Source organism: Arachis hypogaea, chromosome 19 (genome assembly GCF_003086295.3).
Source record: "Arachis hypogaea cultivar Tifrunner chromosome 19, arahy.Tifrunner.gnm2.J5K5, whole genome shotgun sequence".
Taxonomy (NCBI): domain Eukaryota; kingdom Viridiplantae; phylum Streptophyta; class Magnoliopsida; order Fabales; family Fabaceae; genus Arachis; species Arachis hypogaea.
This window is the reverse complement of record NC_092054.1, coordinates 4,567,659-4,587,596: the sequence shown is the minus strand read 5'-3', so window position 1 is coordinate 4,587,596 and position 19,938 is coordinate 4,567,659. Positions and strand designations below refer to the sequence as shown.

Here is a 19,938-nt window from a genome sequence, read left to right as displayed (position 1 = left end):
CCGTCGAGGAGTTTGAAATCATGTTTATTAGAAAATCAATCGATTGGATTAACAAAACAATCGATTGAATTTCAGGTTTCTCATAACTCAATCGATTGGACTTTAGGTTACCAAAAAACAATAGATTGAAAGTTACAAGGCAATATGGTTTTCGCAAAAATAATCGATTGGTCATATTACCTAATCGATTGAACGATGACTAGAATGTAGGTTTTTTATAATTCAATCGATTGTTTATATTACCCAATCGATTGAAGGCCGCTATTAAAATATATATGAAGGTTTAATCGATTGATATGATAATACAATCGATTAAATTTTGTACGTGACTAATGGTATATTCCAATTCAATCGATTGGTATGATCATTCTATCGATTGAAATGTGACGTAAATAAGTTTTTTCTGCATTCAATCGATTGGTAGGATAATCCAATCGATTGAATTTTGAATCGTGCCATTCTCAATTTTCATATCTTTTTATAAAATTTGAATCGCGCTGTGACTAATGGTTTATAAATTTTCATATTACCCAATCGATTGAGTTATGGGAAACCTGAAATTCAATCGATTGTTTTGTTAATCCAATCGATTGATTTTCTAAGAAACACGATTTCAAAATTCTCGACGGATGTAATGGATCAAAGATAAACTTTTAATCGATTGGAATCACCAAAAAGTTATTACGATCTAATTCGTTATTATTTTTATTTTTTATTATTAATAAACATAATAGATGAATGATAAAATAATAATTTATAAAATAAAAAATAATTTTTATAATTAAATAAAATATATGGGGTTAATTTGTAATTAAAATTAGAAACAGACTATTTAGCAGTTATTGAAAAACTTAAAAAACATGTTTTGTTATGGGACCATTTAATGGTCCAAACGTTCTGAGACTATTGAATCCGGTGCCAGCAAAGCGTATAATCATTTTTAAATTAAGAATTTTTTTGGAAGGTTAGGAATTAGAATTTATTTAAAAATTATTCTTTTTATTTTCGAACAACTAAAAATAAATAATTTAAATTTCAGAATTCTAATTTTCAGTTTTTTTTAATTATAAATCAAAATAAAAAATATCTAATTTCCAAATCAACTCTCATACTCTTTAAACTTAAATTCTATTATATTAATATATTATAGTCGTTTTAATTTTTAAATCATAAAATTAAGTTTTAAATTGAAATGAATTCTTTTTTTAAAAGAAATAAATTTTTTTCTCATGTTAAATAATTTTTAAACAAACTCTAAGATTTTAAAAAAAAAATTAATAAAATAATAAAATAAAAAATTAATCAAACAAAATATTTAACCTAAATCTAATCAAGTTATTATAACTATATTCAACATCACGCACATCACGTGCTTCTTCTACAAATGATAACAAAATAAAGAGCGTGAATATTCAATTGAATGAATGTACGTAGAATTGAGCATTGCAAATGACGGTAACCGTAGAAAAAGAAAGTAGTTACGTGGAATGGAACCCTAAGAAAAAAGAGAGCTGCAAGATGAAGAAGAATTGAAGAGGATGGTGTGATATGTATGCAGAGAAAGAGAATAGGATTCGTATGAAGTATGAATGTGATTTCGTTGTCACCGTCATCACGTACTATTTCTATTTCCTCCTTTTTTTTTTTTTTTTCTTTTTCTTTTTATTTGAATTTTTTTATTTTTTTTCTTTTTTTTTATTTTAATTTTTTTCTTCTTTTTTTTTTCTCTTCCTCCACTATCATTGTTTTCATCGTTATTGTTAATATAATTATTATCATCTTCATTTTTTTTTATATGTATAACAATTTAAAACAAGTTTAAACTAAAATGCACCTTATTAAAATTCAAAACGCACTTAAATTAAATCCAAAATGCACCGAAATTATTTATTGATGACAACACACAAACAAACTTAGTTCATAACAAGCACAAACCAAAAGTACACCTTATTTAAATCTGGAATAAAAAACAAAAATAATAATAAATTAGATATTCCATTAATCGTAATAATTTTTTGGCAATCTTAATCGATTAAAATTTTATCTTTGATCCGTTACATTCGTATAAGGTTGTGAAATCGTGTTTCTTATAAAATCAATCGATTGGATTAATAAAACAATCGATTGAATTTCAGATTTCCCATAATTCAATCGATTAGTATTCATGTTTCCACAAAACAATCAATTGAATGATGATTAGAATGTGAGTTTTTTCTAATTCAATCAATTGTTATCCAATCGATTGAATTGTGCACTACGTTATATGTTACGCCGTTCTCAATTTTCTTACTCGTGTTTATAAATTATTATTTTATTATCCATCTATTTTATTTTTAAAATTCTATCTTCAATTTTTAAGGTTTTTTTTTATTTAAATACTCTAATCTTATCTCTTCTTTAATATTAAGGTTATAAATTGGTGAATATAGAACTTTCACCCTCAACTCTAACTCTTCTTGTGTTTTTAGTAGCGCATATCAAAATTCAATCGATTGTATTAAGGAAAAAACCTTATTTACGTCAAGACTTCGGGAAGGAATCAAGCGAGAGAACATAAGATGAGATGACACCACCTCCAACTCAAAACCTTAAGGTAGTAAGTTAATGGGTCTCTCATCTTATAAACTCCTCACTCTTCCTTGCTTTCTTTGATGTGGGACTAACTTCAATACTTTTCTTTGATGTGGGACTAACTTCAATACTTCTCACACTTGCAACATTAACAATCTACCTCTCAAGTGTGAGCCTCCACATCAACCCTCATCAACTCCCCCTCTTTCTAGCTCATACCGCCGCAAAACACCGCGGGACACACCGCCCGGACCACCTTTGTCGGGAAGACTTTCGATGCTTCACCTTGAATACTCCTTAAAACCAGACCGATTAAACCATCGGCTCTGATACCATTTTGTTGGATCAACCGTGGGAAGCTTTCGACAATCAGGGAGACTTCGGGGAGGAATCAAGCGAGAGAACATAAGATGAGATGACACCACCTCCAATTCAAAACCTTAAGATAGTAAGTTAATGGGTCTCTCATCTTATAAACTCCTCACTCTTCCTTGCTTTCTTTGATGTGGGACTAACTTCAACACTCCTCACACTTGCAACATTAACAGTATTATCATATCAATGGATGAAACTTTCATATATCATTCTAATAGCGTAAGTCAATCGATTGGGTAATAGAACCAATCGATTGAATTAACTAAACCCAGATTGATTTGATGATCAATTGGGTAATATTACCAATTGATTGAATAAGAAAAACCCCACATGCTTTGCAAAATTCAATCGATTGTATATCAATTCCAATCGATTGAATTTCTAACAAACACGATTTTTTCAATCTAATACGTATATAACGGATCAATGATAAAATTATGATCGATTAAGAATGCAAAATATTTATTACGATTAACGAAAGATCTAATTTATTATTGTTTTAGTTTTTTATTATTAATAAACATGATAGATGAATGATAAAATGATGATTTATAAAATAAAAAATAAATTTTATAATTAAATAATATATAAAAGACTAATTTATATTTAACAGTTTTTAAAAAACTTTAAAAATATGTTTTATTATGAAACCATTTAATAATCTAAAAATTTTGGTACAATCGAATTTAGTGCCGGTAAGCAGTAATAAAAACTCATATGCAATTTCATGTAAAGTTTATAATTAAAAATGGTTAACTTCCTATGAAAAGAACTACATGTTACTTTGTACCTAGTGTTTAAGAGGCAACGGGTTTGATGAAGCGGCTAGCTACTTGCAATAGCATAGTGTGACGGCGAAACTAAACTTTCATGATAAACATAGAAGCACCTTGCATATGTACACTGAGAGAGTAGATAATAATGATCAAAATAATCATCAACAAATTGGTCAACAATAATGGGAACTAAGACGTGTTTCTCCTTTAAATCACACAAAACAATTCTGAAAGACGGAGTAATGGCGAGAAGAGCATCATTATCCGAGATGTACAGGGGTCGCAAACAACGAACATCATTAGGCTTAACCACTTGCCGTGGAATCAAAGCCAATCTACTCCAAGATTCAGTTACTCCATACTCCTCCATCACCCACACAGCCCAATCACTTCTCTTATGCTCAAAACAAACTGCTAGACGGTTCCTCAACACCGATAATTCCACGCTAACTCTCACATCATCTTTCGGATCTCTTTCAGGGAGAGGAAAATAACTGTAAGTCTCGTTCCCTAAGTCAAGGGAAAGAATCACGTCATTCATCCCTACCCAATTAAGAGTGTTATTGTTACTGGAGCTAACAAATTCTCCGTCTCTGTTATTCACGTCGATCGGACCAAGTAGGTCCAAATCCACATCCTGAATCGTTCTCCATGACGAATTAGGGGCAAATGTGTAAATTACAGTCCTGCGTTCATATGATGCCAAATCTGTTAGCATCCCGAAGAGCTTGTAACTGTCACTGACGCGATCGTAACCGAAGCCGCAAACAACGAAGAAACCACCGATTTCTGGCGTCGGTTCGGATGTGAATCCGGTACAGGGGTTCCACAAGATGGCATTCACGGTGTTAGGAGCAGTTTCATCAACCAAACAGAGCAATCCATTGCAAGAGCCAATGACTCTGAAGTAGCGTTGTGTCTGGTGCTCGTAGCGCGCGACTTGAGTAGGCTCACGAAAAGTGCTCTCGAAGACGGATCGTATTGAGAAGATTCCGATTCCTCGGTATTTGTAGTCAACGCCGTAATAAGCAATTTGTGGATGTGTCAAGGTTGGATCCACCAAGATTGAACGTCGGGCATGGTCATGGGCGAATTTGGAGCTCGAAATTAGGGTTCTCCATGAGCGGCAGACGGTTCTTAAAGGAAGAAGCGAACTCACGGGAAGCCTGAGTAGAATCTCCTCCACGATTTCGTCGGGAAGCTCAAAGATTTGCAGCGACATGACAGTAAAGAGAATGCAGAATTGAATCACACCATGCAAAGGGTTTGGTAAATATTGATTCAATCTAACTAACTTCAAATTTTAAATTTGAGTTTATATAACCTGTGCCCAAGATATATAAGATTGATAAATTAAGATTTTTTTTTAAATACAAAAAATTTAAATTTTTAACATATTTATTTTTTATTTATTAAATAAAAGGGTAAAGTATATTTTTTGTCCCTGAAGTTTGGCAAAAGTTTCAAAAATACCTTAAGTTTTATTTTATTTCAATTTTGTCCCAAAAGTTTTCGATTTGCATCAAATATACCCCCGACGGTTAAATTTTCAAAAAATTTAAAACTAATCTAACAATGATGCTTAATTTACCTGTGTTAAGGGTTGTTCTTACGAAATTATTGTTGAATTGGTCTTAAATTTTTTGAAAAATTAGCCGCCAAGGGTATATTTGATGCAAATCGAAAACTTTTGGGACAAAATTGAAACAAAATAAAACTTAGGAATATTTTTAAAACTTTTGTCAAACTTCAGGGATAAAAAGTATACTTTACCCTAAATAAAATATTTTATTAATAATAATTTTATCATGTATTTTTAAGATATAAGTTAGATAAATTTTTTAAATTTTATTTTAATTTAATTTAATTCCATTATTATGATAACCAAATGCTGGTTTTGATTTAAATTCGGGTCAAAAAGGACGCTTTTATCATGATGAGGAGGGGTCAACTATTGCCTTTGCATCACTATAGAGCATCCAAAGATGTTTTCTCAAGTTGGATTGCTATTTACATGTCAAAAAATAATTACTTATCAAGATATTGATTTTAAATTGTTAAAATTATGTCTATATTAATATTATCTTCTTTTGCTTCTTTTATTTATTTTTACATATGATGTGTAATATTGCATAAATTTAAGAAAAAGTTAGAAAAAAAAAAGTCATATCCTATGTCTTATGAAAGACAATGATGTTAATTGTTAAGTATAAGTATAGAGTATACGATTTCTATTTTCTAGTGAGTTATTATTAGGTGCTGTAAATTATTATTCTTGCCCTCGTCAACTAATTATTTTCGACATTACTATAAAAAATAAAAATATTAATAAAATAAAAACTATCAATAATATAACAAATAATAAAGAATAAAAGCATTTATTTGTTCTAACTATAGATATATGAGATATTGACATGTGGAAGGGAGTAGTACTATTGACCCGGAAGACGTTATAACTTCTCTAAGTACGCACGTTAAGCATTTTAGTTTGGTTAATTAAGAAAACAGAGAAAGAGAAATAAAGAAAATGAAAAAATAAAACAAAAACAAAAGTAAGGGTAACATATATTTTTGCCCATAGGAAACCCTCGGTCACTTCTTGTTTAGTGCAATAACTTTTTTGCTTTAGCTGGCCCAACAAAAAACCAAAAAAGCCAATTTGTCCTAGACATAGACATTTGCACACTGTTACATATGTTCATCTCCAATTTTGGGAGGCTCTTAGACTAATGACAAATATCTAAGCCTCCTAAACCACATTTTTAGGTTCGACTCTTGATAGAAACAGTAGATTAAGAACCCTTAAATAGAGAGCGTCTGAGAGTTATATGACCAAAAAAAGAACTACTCTCATCTAAACTCCTGCATCCAGGTTCTCCTTTACTTCAACACCATGAAATTTGGGATTAACAATGACACCTTAAACAACCATTTACAATAGGGTATTTTTGGAGACAATATTAATCCTAACACGTGTACTTCCTAACTGTTAATGTATGAGTAACTAATACATGCATGATATATGAAAGTGGCGGTGATAGATAGTGGCTATTAATGCATGAATTATATAAAGCTGATAGATGATAATGATATTGTGTGATACTAGTAGATGATGCTTTAGATTGTTAGTGAGAGAAAAAGAATAATGTGGAGATAACAAATATAACAAGTGTATATATTATATGAGTAAATACCCTTTTCGACCCCTTTTCATTTTAAAAATTGACAACACGCTCCCTAACGATTGTAAATTATCATATCGGCCCTTATCGATATACTCTGTGATACCAATTAGCCCTTGAGTTGGTTTCTCCGTTCAAAGTCGACGGAAAATGCTGAGGTGTAACGTGCAGCCTGTGACGTGGCGTTGGATCATCAAACGTGGATTGCTCTGTGGGCATGTGGACAAATAAGCCCCTGCACACTCAGCAAAGCGATGTCGTTTTAAAAAGAAGGCCTCTGGCTCGTTTAGGGTGAAATCTCATTCTCTCCATTTCTGAACCCTAACACTAGTGCCCGAAACATGAGCGATCCAGAGCAATCTTCAACCTCTAACACACGCCGTGTCTGGAGGAAGAATATGGTGGGTTCGAGTAGCAATGCAAGTGAGGATAAGAAGGCCAAGTTCCAGCACCCTAAATGCAAGTGTGGCACCTATGCAGTCATGCAACAGTCTGGGACAGCCAAGAACCCAGACAGAATCTTCCTGGGTTGTTCTTACTATGGCGTAAGTGTGCATCCATCTTGAGTTTATGTAATCAACTTCCTATGTTGTTTAACAAGTTGTATTCACTATAATGGCGATTGTAGATGGAGCAACGTCACTGCAACTTTTTTGTCTGGCTGGACGAACTGATTGCTAAACATTTTGAGTATGAAGATGACAATGATGTTCAATAAATAATGATGATGTTGGAGAATAGATTGGAGCAACTGGAATTCAAGATTGAGGATGAATATGAAGGAAAATCCAAAAAATGTAGTAATACCCATGGTGTATTTGTTACGCTGGCAATGTTAATTCTGTTAACAGTAATTGTGTTTGTAGTGTTTTAGGTTATATTGTGTTGCTGTAAGTGATGCATGGACAAGGTTAAGAGTTGGGTTAATTTTCTCTGTAATTGTAGATTCTAAATGAATTGAATGTGAATTTTTTTTGTAATAATGTAAAGGCTGAACCCATGATAACTCTGCACAATGTTGTATAAGCTAAAAGCACAATGTTTATATCATACTGCTAAGCACAAAGGCTATTACATATTGAGCCAAAATCATCAGCACATGTCTGAATTCACAAAACAAAAAATATGTTCCAGTAGTGTTAAGTGTATTGCTCCTTATAACTTGACAACCAAAAAACTTCACACCAAAATATTCATAACTATAACCACAATTATGTCATTTCTGAATTCTTGGTGGCCTAAACCCCATATGTTGGCTTGAATCTATGGGGTGCATTTAGGCCTGGTGTGGGGATAAACGTGAAAGGAGTTGTGGCAGTCCCTGAGCCAGTTGCTCCTTCAGTTGGAAGTTGCTGCTGAGTTGATGGTTGTGATATTGGGGTTGTTGCTTACTGTAGAGGTGGCTGAATTATTGGGGCTGTGTCCTGCTGCATAGGTTGCTGAACTGTTGGGGTTGTAGCCTGCTGTTGAGGGTGGTGAACTGTAGGTGCTAGAGGTATAGTTATTGCTTGCTTGGGTCTGAGATTTGGCCCGTGATTGGGTGTAGTTGGGGTAGCAGGGTTTGAGGGCTCAGTGTTGTAGTCCACACCCTAAACCACATAAAAACAATTCAATTTAGTGTATATGCTCTAGGGCCAACTAATTTTATAGTTAAAGGACATGAATCTGTAAAATAACATTACCTCTACTGGTGGTTGGGCAGAGTGTGAAGATTGAGTGTCAACCCTTAGGGGTGTCCGCGGATCGGATATGGCCAAAATTTCGATCCGATCCGCACTACAATCATCGGATCGGATCGGATCCAATATCCACAGTTTTTAGGGTTGGATCCGATCCGCACATTTGCGGATCGGATCAGATCGGATATTGGATATATCCGCAAAATACAAAAATATTTTTAAAAGCTTATTTTTATTAAAAAAATATCAATAAAAATTTATTTTTTCTATTCTTTTAAATATGTTTACTCTTAAAATAATATTAAACATACTTTTCTTGAATAATAAATTAAAATAATTTAACATATATGATAATTATTAGTTAAAATAAAACATAAAAAGAATATTTTATTTATTTATTTCTTTATTTTTGCGGATACGCGGATATGCGGATACCAACACAAAATCCGCAATCCGATCCGATTAGTGTGTGGATCCGATCCGATCCGATCCGATCCGATCCGATCCGAAAGCCTTGCGGATCGGATCCATATCCGCAATTTTCAGATCAAATTCGGATAAACACCGCGGATATGCGGATCGGATCCGATCCATGGACACCCCTATCAACCCTTGTCTCTTGTTGGACTGAATTCGGGTTGGAGGTCTTCGGGACTTTTTTCTTTTGCCTTTTTGCTTTACCCTGTGAAAGACACATGAGAAGCAAAGTAAGCACAGCCATGATATGAAAAAAAACTTAAGTTTAGGATCTCAGACAATGGACTACCACTGGATCAATAGATGTGGCAGTAACATTTTGGGGAACATTGGTTCCAACTCCGTCCCCGGCCTGTTCAAATCCAAAAATAATATCTCAACTACTATAATTCTCAATTGAACAGAGGAAATAACAACTACTACAATGAAAAAGAAAAACATGAAGAACTCCTTTAACCTGTGCTTCCTGCCGATCTGGAGGTAGCTGTGATGATTGGTTTTCAGTTTGTTGTTGCTTTGCCTTCTTTCGTTTTGGCTGCCAATTCGGATTTGAAGGAGGGCCTTTGCAAGTCATGTGGTAGTGTCCCTTTTACCCACATTTACTGCACGTGACTTGGAATGACTTCCTCACCTTGTGACCTTGCTGCTGCATTTGTGACTCAGCCACCACATCAATAGCCCTTTTTTTGGTTGGTCTCCCAGGGGGTCTCCTAATGATTGGTGCCTCTGGACGCAGCCTGTTGGTTTCTTCCCAAAACTCCTCAGAATTCATTGGTTTAATGGAGTCCCCATAAGTAGCCCGGACAGCTTCCATTGTAAGCCATTTGTGTGCAAAATTCTCTGGCCTCAGCCCTTCTTTCCTTAACCTTGAGATAGCAGCCACTGCATGCTTGCATGGCAACCCTGGTAGGATAGATACATAAATCCGACTTTTACTCAATCAATATTTACCTAAATCACATAAGTATTATTGCCAAGAAATCAGTTGATGATTAAACCTGTTAGTTGCCAAACGTTGCAAGCACATGTTTGTCTTTGCAAATTAACAGCCACTCTGATCTGGTACCTCTGGACTTCAAACAATACCCTTGCTTCATCCCTAGCCCACTTTGCTGTCCACTTGTTGCTGTCAGGAATGATGTACTCATCCAACCTTAGTTGTTGAACTGGAGCCAATTTGCCCTTGCATTTGCTTATTCTGTGCTTGTGTCCTGTCATCTTTCGCATAATGTAACTTCGAAGCTCCTCGCACATAGTTAAAATCGGTTTCTCTCTATACTCCACGATCTTCGCATTCCAAACTTCGCACATGTTATTGGTGATATTGTCACACTTCGGGCCATGGCTAAAGTAAGCCTTCGTCCATGCACCAGGATCAAACTTCCGTAGATATTCCCAAGCAGCCTTGTTCACCTTCTTCACAAGTTTCATTGAGTCTTTGAATTCCCTCATTGTTGTGCTCTTAGCAGCCTTCCAAACTAGCCCTTTTGTGTGCTTGTCCTTAAAGTGCTTGATGAAGTTTTTCCACATATGTAAGACGCAATTCCTATGATGGGCTTGTGGCATTACCTCATGCAATGCCTTAGCCAACCCCTGCAATAACAATTCAGCCAACAGTTGAATTAACAAGTAAGCACAGAACACAAACCATATAACAAAAAAAAAAACACAAAGAAGGAAGTAATGTAACCTTCTGCTGGTCGGACATGAAGTTCCACCCATTGGCAGCCACAGGACCAAGATCATCGTGCAGGATTGAAAGAAACCATTTTCAGAAATCAGTGTTCTCATCTTCAACTACAGCAAACGCAATTACAAAGAAACTATTATTGGCATCCTGCCCCACAGCTGACAAAAGATGACCACCAAAGTACCCTTTTAAGAAGCATCCATCCAATCCGATCAGAGGACGACAACCCGCCTTGAAGCCTTTCTTGCAAGCATCCAGTGAAATGTACAACCTATTGAACAGTGGGCGACCTTCCAGTTGAGGAATTACATCAATCATGCCAATGGATCCAGGATTGCTTCTGTGAATTTCATTTAAGTAGTCATGTAGCTTTCCATATTGTTCTCGCTCCTTTTCAATTACTTGCTCTCTAGCAGCTTTCAAGGCTCTGTATATCATCCTATAGTTTATATGGACATTATAGTCCTGTTTCATGTGCTCTAGTGCCTCTTTCGGAGTCATTAGAGGTTGAGTTACCAACCTTTTTACCAATTTACTTGTCACCCAAGCTCTATCAGCCATGTTACTGCTCAAATTCCTACCACAGTTGTGCTCTCCAATGAATGTCTTTATTTGAAAACTTAGACTCTGACTATTATGAGAGCAAAACACCAGCCATGGACAACCCTCCTTAGCACACCTTGCTCTAATCCTCTTTGGCTCATTCTTCAAATACATAAGCTCTTTTCCCTCATATACAAAGTAGTCTTTAAGTGCTTGCTTGAACATTGACATGGTCTCAAAGTGTTGTCCAACCTGAAACTGAACCTCACCATACTCTGCATCCTCATTGAAGTCAGGATATCTTGCCTTATGCTCCTCATCTGAGTCAGAAATTGGGGAGTTAAATGCCTCTGACTCATATTCATATGGCTTATCTTGGTCTGAGTCCAATTCCTCATCCACTGGATCTGAATTGAGCTTATCCCTTGCCTCATCATTTGAGTTTTCCTCACCTGGCCCATTACCTTGATCTCCACTAGGCCCACTGTTTGGCTCATTGTCTGCTTCTTGTTGGGATAGAACATGTTTTCTTTTTCTTCCAACATACCTTTTTGCCTTCTTCTTTTTAGTCCTAGGAGACATGTCCTTATCAGCAAAACTACCAGGTGGCACATTCTTCTTCTTTTTAGGTGTCTGTTGTCTAACACACCTCTTCTTTCTAGCACCCTTCTGTCCAGCATCCATTGCCTCTTTCATCCTCACACTAGGCTGCTTCTTCCTCACACTCTTCCTCTATACATTAACATCCTCATCACTACTACTACTATCAGATTCGAATCCAGGTGGAGGGGGTTTGTAGGGTTCATCTTCAGTTGTCTCATATCCGTCATGGGAAGAAGGTGAATCTACCTCAACAACATCAGGCCCATATACTGGTTGACTAACATCATGCTCAAAGTAAATAACCAGCAAATCTGACTCCACATTCTCCATCTTTTTATCACACATTTCATTGATTTCCTTATCTCCTTTAAGAACATGCAACACAGACTCTAAATCAAGGACACTGCCATCATACCAATACATCTGTTTGTAACTTGTATACCCTAAACCCTTGAACATTTCCTCCAAATCCTTGAAATTAACATAATCTATGTCTAATGGAGAAAATGTCTCAACACTTCCGTCGCGGTAGTGCAGTGCACCATCTTCATCCCGTTCAAACCAACCCCCATTATAAAAAACAGGGACTATTTCATATGACATCTATTAGAATAACAATGTGCAATAATTAACAAAAACATGCATGGGGTGATCACTGATCCAAATCATCATTAACAAAAACCAAGTTCAGTAAAAAAAATGGAGCAACACAAGCTAACGATGCTTCAAGCTCAGATAGCGACACTATCCTTAGTAGCGCCGTCAGTTCCTCCGTCTGCAGCACCGTCAACACCTCCCTGTTGGAAGTCTCTGTCAGCTTGCTTGGAGGGAAACGTTTCATTCTCTTAGGGTTTCTTCGTAATTTTGAGGAGAGAACGAGGGTGATGTATGGTAATTGAGGTGTGTACAAGGGGGAGAATGGGATTTCACCCCAAACGAGCAAAAGGATGCCAAACAAAACGACGTCGTTTTGCTGAGTGTGCAGGGGCTTATTTGTCCACATGCCCACAGAGCAATCCACGTTTGATGATCCAACGCCACGTCACAGGCTGCACGTTACACCTCAGCGTTGTCCGTCGACTTTGAACGGAGAAACCAACTCAAGGGCTAATTGGTATCACGGAGTATATGGATAAGGGCCGATATGGTAATTTATAAACGTTAGGGGACGTGTTGTTAATTTTCAAAATGGACAGGAGTCGAAAAGGGTATTTACTCAAAAATATAATTTTAAAAGGATTAAATAAATAGTATATCTTGTAAAGGATTGACAGTACACATCACAAAAGAACGAAAATGCAAAATTGAATCAAATTGATTCAATTTAACCAACTTCAAATTTTTTAATTTTACTTTAATTTAATTCCATTATTATGTTAACGAAATGCTGATTTTAATTTAGATTCAGGTGAAAAACAATGTTAATTTCTATCATGAGAAAAGTTAACTATTGCATTTGCATCACTATAAAAAAAAACTAATTAAAAATTGAATGAAATTATAAAGATTAACAAAATAATTAATTAAACTTATTAAGTACAAGATGCGATTTCTAGTTTTTAGTGAGTTATTATTGGGTGATTTAACTACAAGTTATTATTCTTGCTCTCATCAATTAATTATTTTTCACATCAATATTATAAGAAAAATAAAAATATTAATAAAAATAAAAACTAACATAAAAATAATACAATAAATGATAATGAATATAAGAGCATCTAGCAATGATACCTTAAACAAACATTTACAATAGGGTATTTTTGGAGACAATCCCAACACGTGTACTTGCTAACTCCAACCATCATATACCCATGTTAAGGAAGAAGGAACTTGTTCTCATTGAAACATTCAGAAAATAAAATTACGTTTACACCATGCGGTTATTTTTTAATTTCCACAAATATCGTTGCGGTAAAAATCTTTGGTTTACGTCCAAGGGGTTAATTAAGCAGCGTTTAGTATGTAACCACAGAGTTAATTGGACATTCAATTTTGACAAGCGTCAACAATTTATTAGAAGATTAGCACTTAGCCACTTATAGCCACCTTTAACTTAGCTACCATAATCGTCGCCTAAGTATACCGTCACCAAATTCAAAAGATAATGTCACATTTTATAAATTAACTAATATTATGTTTAATATTGGTTAATTTCAATTAACTGAGTATACGTTATACCCAAATATCATTTTGATTTTGATGTCTCCTATATATATAATATTCGGCTCCAAAATATCAGGCTGGCAATACAGAAGCAAGGCAATTTGGAAATAAAAGAAATGATCCATGCTATGTTCATATTGCATATTCTATAGTCTGACAAGTTTATAGTATCTTCTAATATAGTTGGCAGATAAGGATTCTAACTAATTAGTGGCTTATATATACAACCAACCATTGAGACAAATCATGTGCTGCTGAAATGAAATTATATGGTTTAAGACCTTATCTTCACATAAAAATACAGAGTGTACAAATTACTTCGATTAGCTGGTTATTTATATAAATAATTTTGGTATTAGTTTTTTAACAATAAAACTTTACATCTAAATCATAACCCGAATTAAATTCAATTAAATATTTTAAATTCACGCACACATATTTTAAATCAACTTCAACGATTTTAAATTGAATAGAATAAAATAGAATGAAATCTAATGCACAGGGGAGGCAAGTATTGCACAAGAAGGGCAATGGTCTCCCAAATTAAAAATTTTAATGTATAGAAGTCATTAATTTTTATATAACCTCCCTTAATTTTATTTTTTTTCTTCTAGAATTATACTTTTATGTTGGTCCTAAGAATTATTCTAGCTCTGCTCCTGCTAATGCAATTGAATAAAGTGATAATAAATAATTTTATTATTGTTGTTTATGAATTTGAATTTGGATAGAATATATGAGTTTCTGAATTTATAGAATGCACAATTTTCGGTTCATTTATTATTACACAATGGTGTTGTTATAATAATATTTCGGTTCATTTGCTGTCTAGGTATATTGTGAATGAACAATTTACTCTAAAGATTGAGATGACTTTTAAGACAAATTGAATGGTGGGGTGTTCACGGGTATCGGGTATCCGATTACCCGTGAGAATTCGAACTGAACCAATTAAATTAGTTCTGAAATTAATGGGTAATCGACTACAACCCGAACTGATGACACTCTCTGTTAATTAGTTCAGGTAATGATTTTTGAGATGCAAAACCAAACTAATCCGTAGACCCAAATCCTTTATTAATTAAATTAAAAAATATATAAGTTTATATATATATATATATATAAAACTTTTACTGATTATTTACGACAATGACTTAAGTATTTGGCTATAATTATGGATTATTATAGATATTTTGTTATTATTAGCATATTATTGATTTGTTTATTGATTTTACATGTTTATTAATTATTATATTTATAAGAATTTTAAAATAAAATTTTTGTTTTCTTATTTTTTATTTTTATAAATTTCTATTTTATCGGGTACCCAATTATCCGAACCGAACCAATCCATTTTTAATCAGTTTCATTTGCTTCGGGTACACACAAAAAAATGTAAATTCGAACCAATTACAAATTCAATTGGTTCGGTCCTAATTTTACCCAAAATCCGAACCAAACAGACCCATGAACACCCATATTGAATGGAATAGAATAGAATCTAATGCAATTGAATAAAGTGATAATGAATAATTTCATTCTTCTTTACAAAAAAATTTGGTCAATACTAACTTCAATTAACACACAAATGAACCGAAATTAGTTCATATTTGAACCAACAGTCAAAAGGACTCAATCATTAACAAAAAGCGCATCGAATTCATTTCTAGATCCAAACTCTCAATTAAACTAATAAATGAACCGAAATTACTTAAGGAATAAAAAAATTGATAAATATTTATCAGCAACATCAAGTAAACCTCAATTAACACATAAATGAACCGAAATTAGTTCAGATTTGAACAAGCAGTTAAAAAGACTCAATCATCGACAAAAATACATCGAATTCATTTCTGGATCCAAATGAATCTCAAATAAACTAAGAAATAAACTGAAATTATTTAATGATGTCACCAGATAAAATCATAACCAATAATGATATTAGCAAAATGTTGGTGTTGTTGGTGATGACGATAACGAAAGAGAAAGATAACGAAGAACGGTTTTTCATATTAGAGCGCGAAGAGTAATATTTGTTTGGGAGGTTTCGAATGCGTCTTTTAATGAGAGTAGTTTTTGTTCGTGTTGGATCTGCTTAGTTGAACTTAAATGACAATATCATTTGAATGTGTAGATCTAATTTTCTTAATTAGTGGTATTGAGTTCAAATTTTGAGAATGAAAATAATTTTTTGGTAAACCTCTATTTTCTATACTAGTGAGCGCGGATCGTGTACCAAGACTTTATTTTAAAGAGGAGTGCTAGGGGGCAGTACTTTTGTTAAATTTTGGTCAGTACTTAACCATTAAAAGAATACCCCATCCGACCCCTGACAATTATCTCGAAAGGACAACGAGGCCCCCAAGAAAAAAAAACACCCAATCCGGCTCCTGATAAATTTTTTTTGGGACAGATTAGCCCCTGTGCTAAAAAAAATAACATTGATTTTTTTTTGGCACAGGGGCCTCGTTGTCCTTTCGAAGTAATTGTCAGGGGCCGGGTTGGGTTTATTTTTTTTGTCAGGGGCCGGGTTGGGGTTTTTTTTTTGTTAGGGGCCTCGTTGTCTTTCGAGGTAATTGTTAGGGGCTGATTTGGGTTTTTCTCTTAAAAGAAAATTGAATGATTCTATACTATTAGATGCAAATTTCACACCATTAAAAACATCATTAATGACTAAAAACTACAAAATCTATTGGTCCCTAAACTTTTTCTATTTTAAATTGATAATATAAATAGTTTAACAACATAATTGGATAATTATGCATTTAAGTATTATTGTGGACTGCTTATACTACACACTTATTGATGGTAAAAAATAGCATGAAGTAGTTTAGAAATATGTTAATTCATTTAATATAGTCGTTTAAGCTAGAATAGGAATGGAAAAAATATATAAAAAAAAATTGTGTAAAGTATTCTTTATTTGGATATATGTTTGACTTGTGATTTTGAAATAAATATTCCGTATGCAAAATCTAAAATTAATTTTTATCACTATATATATAAAGGCTACGCTCATGTGAAATCCCTTCCATTATTTATAAATGGAACTTTTTTTAAAATATGAATACAGATTATTAGCTTCATGTGATATTGTACTTAAATAACTTTCAAAGCCACCTACCTAATAAGTTACCCATATTAAATATTGAGGTGGCAAAATTAACTGTTGAAGTAAGATAAGTCACCTACTTCTTCCACCAATTAAATGGCATGGAAATCTTGAAAAAGGAAATCTTACCGATTTAAAAATATATATAAAATACTTCACAAAATATAATTAGAAGACGAATGTTGACAGTTCAAGCGGGACAAAAAAAAACTTAGATACTTACATGTTTAATCCGTAGTTAGAATCGAAAAGTTGATCAAACCCATTAAGATATTGGTTTATTAGTTTATTGATTTAATTGATAAATTATTAGTTGAATCGATAAAATTAATCTCACGTAAATAAAAAATAAAAAATAGTAAAAAACTTAAAACTAAAATTTAAAATATATATCTTTATTAACATTCTACGAAGAATTAAGTCTTAAATTTTAAAAATAACTAATATAAAAAATATAAAAAATTTTAGTATTACTACAATAGTATTTTAATTTGATACAATAAGAGTAACAGTTAATTCATAAAGTCTATCATCTAATTATAATATAAGTAGATTTTAATATTAGTATCAAAACAAATAATTTTAATCACAATACTAACAATAAAATAGATCAAACAGATTAATAAATTTGTAATAAAAATTATATTTATATTACTAATGATACATAATTAAAATATAATTAATTCGAAACATGAAGAATACAAAATTAAATTAAATTAAATATCTATAAAATATGTAATTGAATATATACTATATAATTACTATTTGTCAAACATAAACATGATAATGAGAAGCATGATCCCTGAGTGGCGAGGGAAAGATGTTTTAACATTAAAGTTCTTAGTTCGAATCGATTTAAAATTTGATTCACTGATTTTTCGATTAAATCGTTCGCTCCGGTTCGATTTTATAATTATTGTTTAATCTAAATCAATGAATTTTCTACATAATTAATCAAATATAATTAGAATTTTTGCTAGAAATAATGATGATGGTTAAAATAAACAGTCATGGTATTTTTTTAATTTAATTTTAATGCATTATCAGTATAAAGTAGTTATATATATATATATATATATATATTAATAAAATAATTATTTTTTATATTAACAATATAAATAATTATCAAAAAAATGAATATAATTATACAACTGTATAAATGATCTACAATTTCAATGCATCAAAATTAAATTTTTTTTTTTTCATCCAAAAAGGATAATGCTAACTCATTTTGACAACAAAATTCTAGTAAAACATCCCGTTTCTTAGTAGTATTGGATATTTCCCAAATCAAATTTTTCTAAAATTTAATACAGAGAACTGGTTCAGTGCATGGATCCTTCACTAGCCACTCACGTTCAACCTTAATCCATATACAAAAAGAACAAAATAAACACACAAGTGGACAGGTGTATAACAATGCTCTGTTTCATTTTAAATACTTTTGGATAACATAAATTAAAAATAGTTAATGATGGGTTTGTTGGTGATTAAGTGATTAATGATGACATTATCATAATTGATCGAATCTGTCTCTTCCTTTCATAAACAGAAGCGCCAAAAAGTCTATGCATATTTCTTTAACTAGTACTAGTTAACCGACCAATATAAAATTTAATTTTGATATACTTTCATAATAAAATCGTTTTACACATACATCTAATCACATAACCTGACATTAACAAGAAATTTAGAGTTGTACATGGTTTAGTTAATCCAAAAATCAAATCTATTTTTGAATTAGCCAAAAATATAATTTGGTTAATTAACCAAATTGATTTTATATATAAAACTGGTTATTAATCGATTAGAAAATTTAAAAACCAATTTTTAACCGACTATAAAAATAAAAAACAATTTTAAAAAATAGTCGGTTCTTTTTTTAAAAAATTGCATAGAAAAATTAAATTTTTTAAAAATCAAAATTAAAAACCGGTTTTTATTAACCGGTTAAAAACTATTTTTAATCAGTTAACCAATTTGATCACAAGAGTTGCATAAAATTTGGTTTTAGTTTTGGTTAACCGATTAAAAATTGGTTTTTAAAATTTAGTTTTGATTAACTACTTTTTAACAATATGGATATAATTTTTTAAAATTGTTTTATTAAATTGGTTAACTAAAATGTAGTTATGGTTTTTTAATCGGTTAACCACAATTTAGTTATTTTTTGTACATTCCTAACAAGAATAACTATCTTTTATATTGACCGTGTAAATAATTATCTAAAAAAATAGTTATAATTACACGACTGTTTAATACATTTTACACTATTAGTGTATGAAAATTAAACTCTTATTAATATATACTTTAAACTATAAACACTAATGAATTTGTACTCACTCATGGTTCGAATTCCATGATGCCTTTGCAATTTTTATAAGAGTATGGCCGGTGCTATTTGTGGCCCAAACTTGGTCATGTTCTCCACTTCTTTGCAAATTTGGTCATGATGATTATTTCATTCACAATTTTCTACCCTACCAAACACTACCTCTAATCTCTATTCCTCACATGGAGGAATCATTCATTCGCTTCCAGACATTTCTAATAAAGCAGGCCAATGACAGCTAATTAAAATTGGCAAAAATAACACCTCATTGTGATTGGACATGCATGCATGATGTGTTATAACTTATAACTTTTAGATCAAGAAGAAAAGTGATTTTCTTCATTTATTTACTTTTTTTTAAAAAATTAAATAAAATTTACAGACCATCACTATTTATTACTACTATTCTTTTTGTGATGGTATACTTTACTTTAT

At 32.4% G+C, this 19,938-nt stretch overlaps 2 protein-coding genes across 2 annotated transcripts; both read right to left on the bottom strand.

Moving 5' to 3' along the window:
* Positions 1–3,771: 3,771 nt before the first annotated feature.
* LOC112777713 (F-box/kelch-repeat protein At3g23880-like) lies at positions 3,772–4,954 on the bottom strand. The gene has a single exon (XM_025822106.3). The coding sequence runs from the start codon at positions 4,942–4,944 to the stop codon at positions 3,772–3,774; it is 1,173 nt and encodes a 390-aa protein (XP_025677891.1). The 5' UTR covers positions 4,945–4,954.
* A 4,695-nt stretch (positions 4,955–9,649) lies between these two features.
* LOC112777712 (uncharacterized) lies at positions 9,650–10,768 on the bottom strand. The gene is made up of 3 exons (XM_025822105.1): positions 10,751–10,768; positions 10,059–10,653; positions 9,650–9,963 (listed from the first exon to the last, which is right to left on the bottom strand). The coding sequence occupies exons 1-3, from the start codon at positions 10,766–10,768 to the stop codon at positions 9,650–9,652; spliced, it is 927 nt and encodes a 308-aa protein (XP_025677890.1).
* Between the last annotated feature and the right edge of the window lie 9,170 nt (positions 10,769–19,938).

What these genes read in the sequence shown, in the direction of transcription:
- LOC112777712 (XM_025822105.1), bottom strand. An exon ending in CAACGTTTGGCAACTAACAG is followed by an intron (nt 9,964 to 10,058) that starts GTTTAATCATCA and finishes CTATCCTACCAG; the next exon opens with GGTTGCCATGCAAGCATGCA.
- LOC112777713 (XM_025822106.3), bottom strand. Translation starts at nt 4,944, where the DNA reads ATGTCGCTGCAAATCTTTGAGCTTCCCGACGAAATCGTGGAGGAGATT.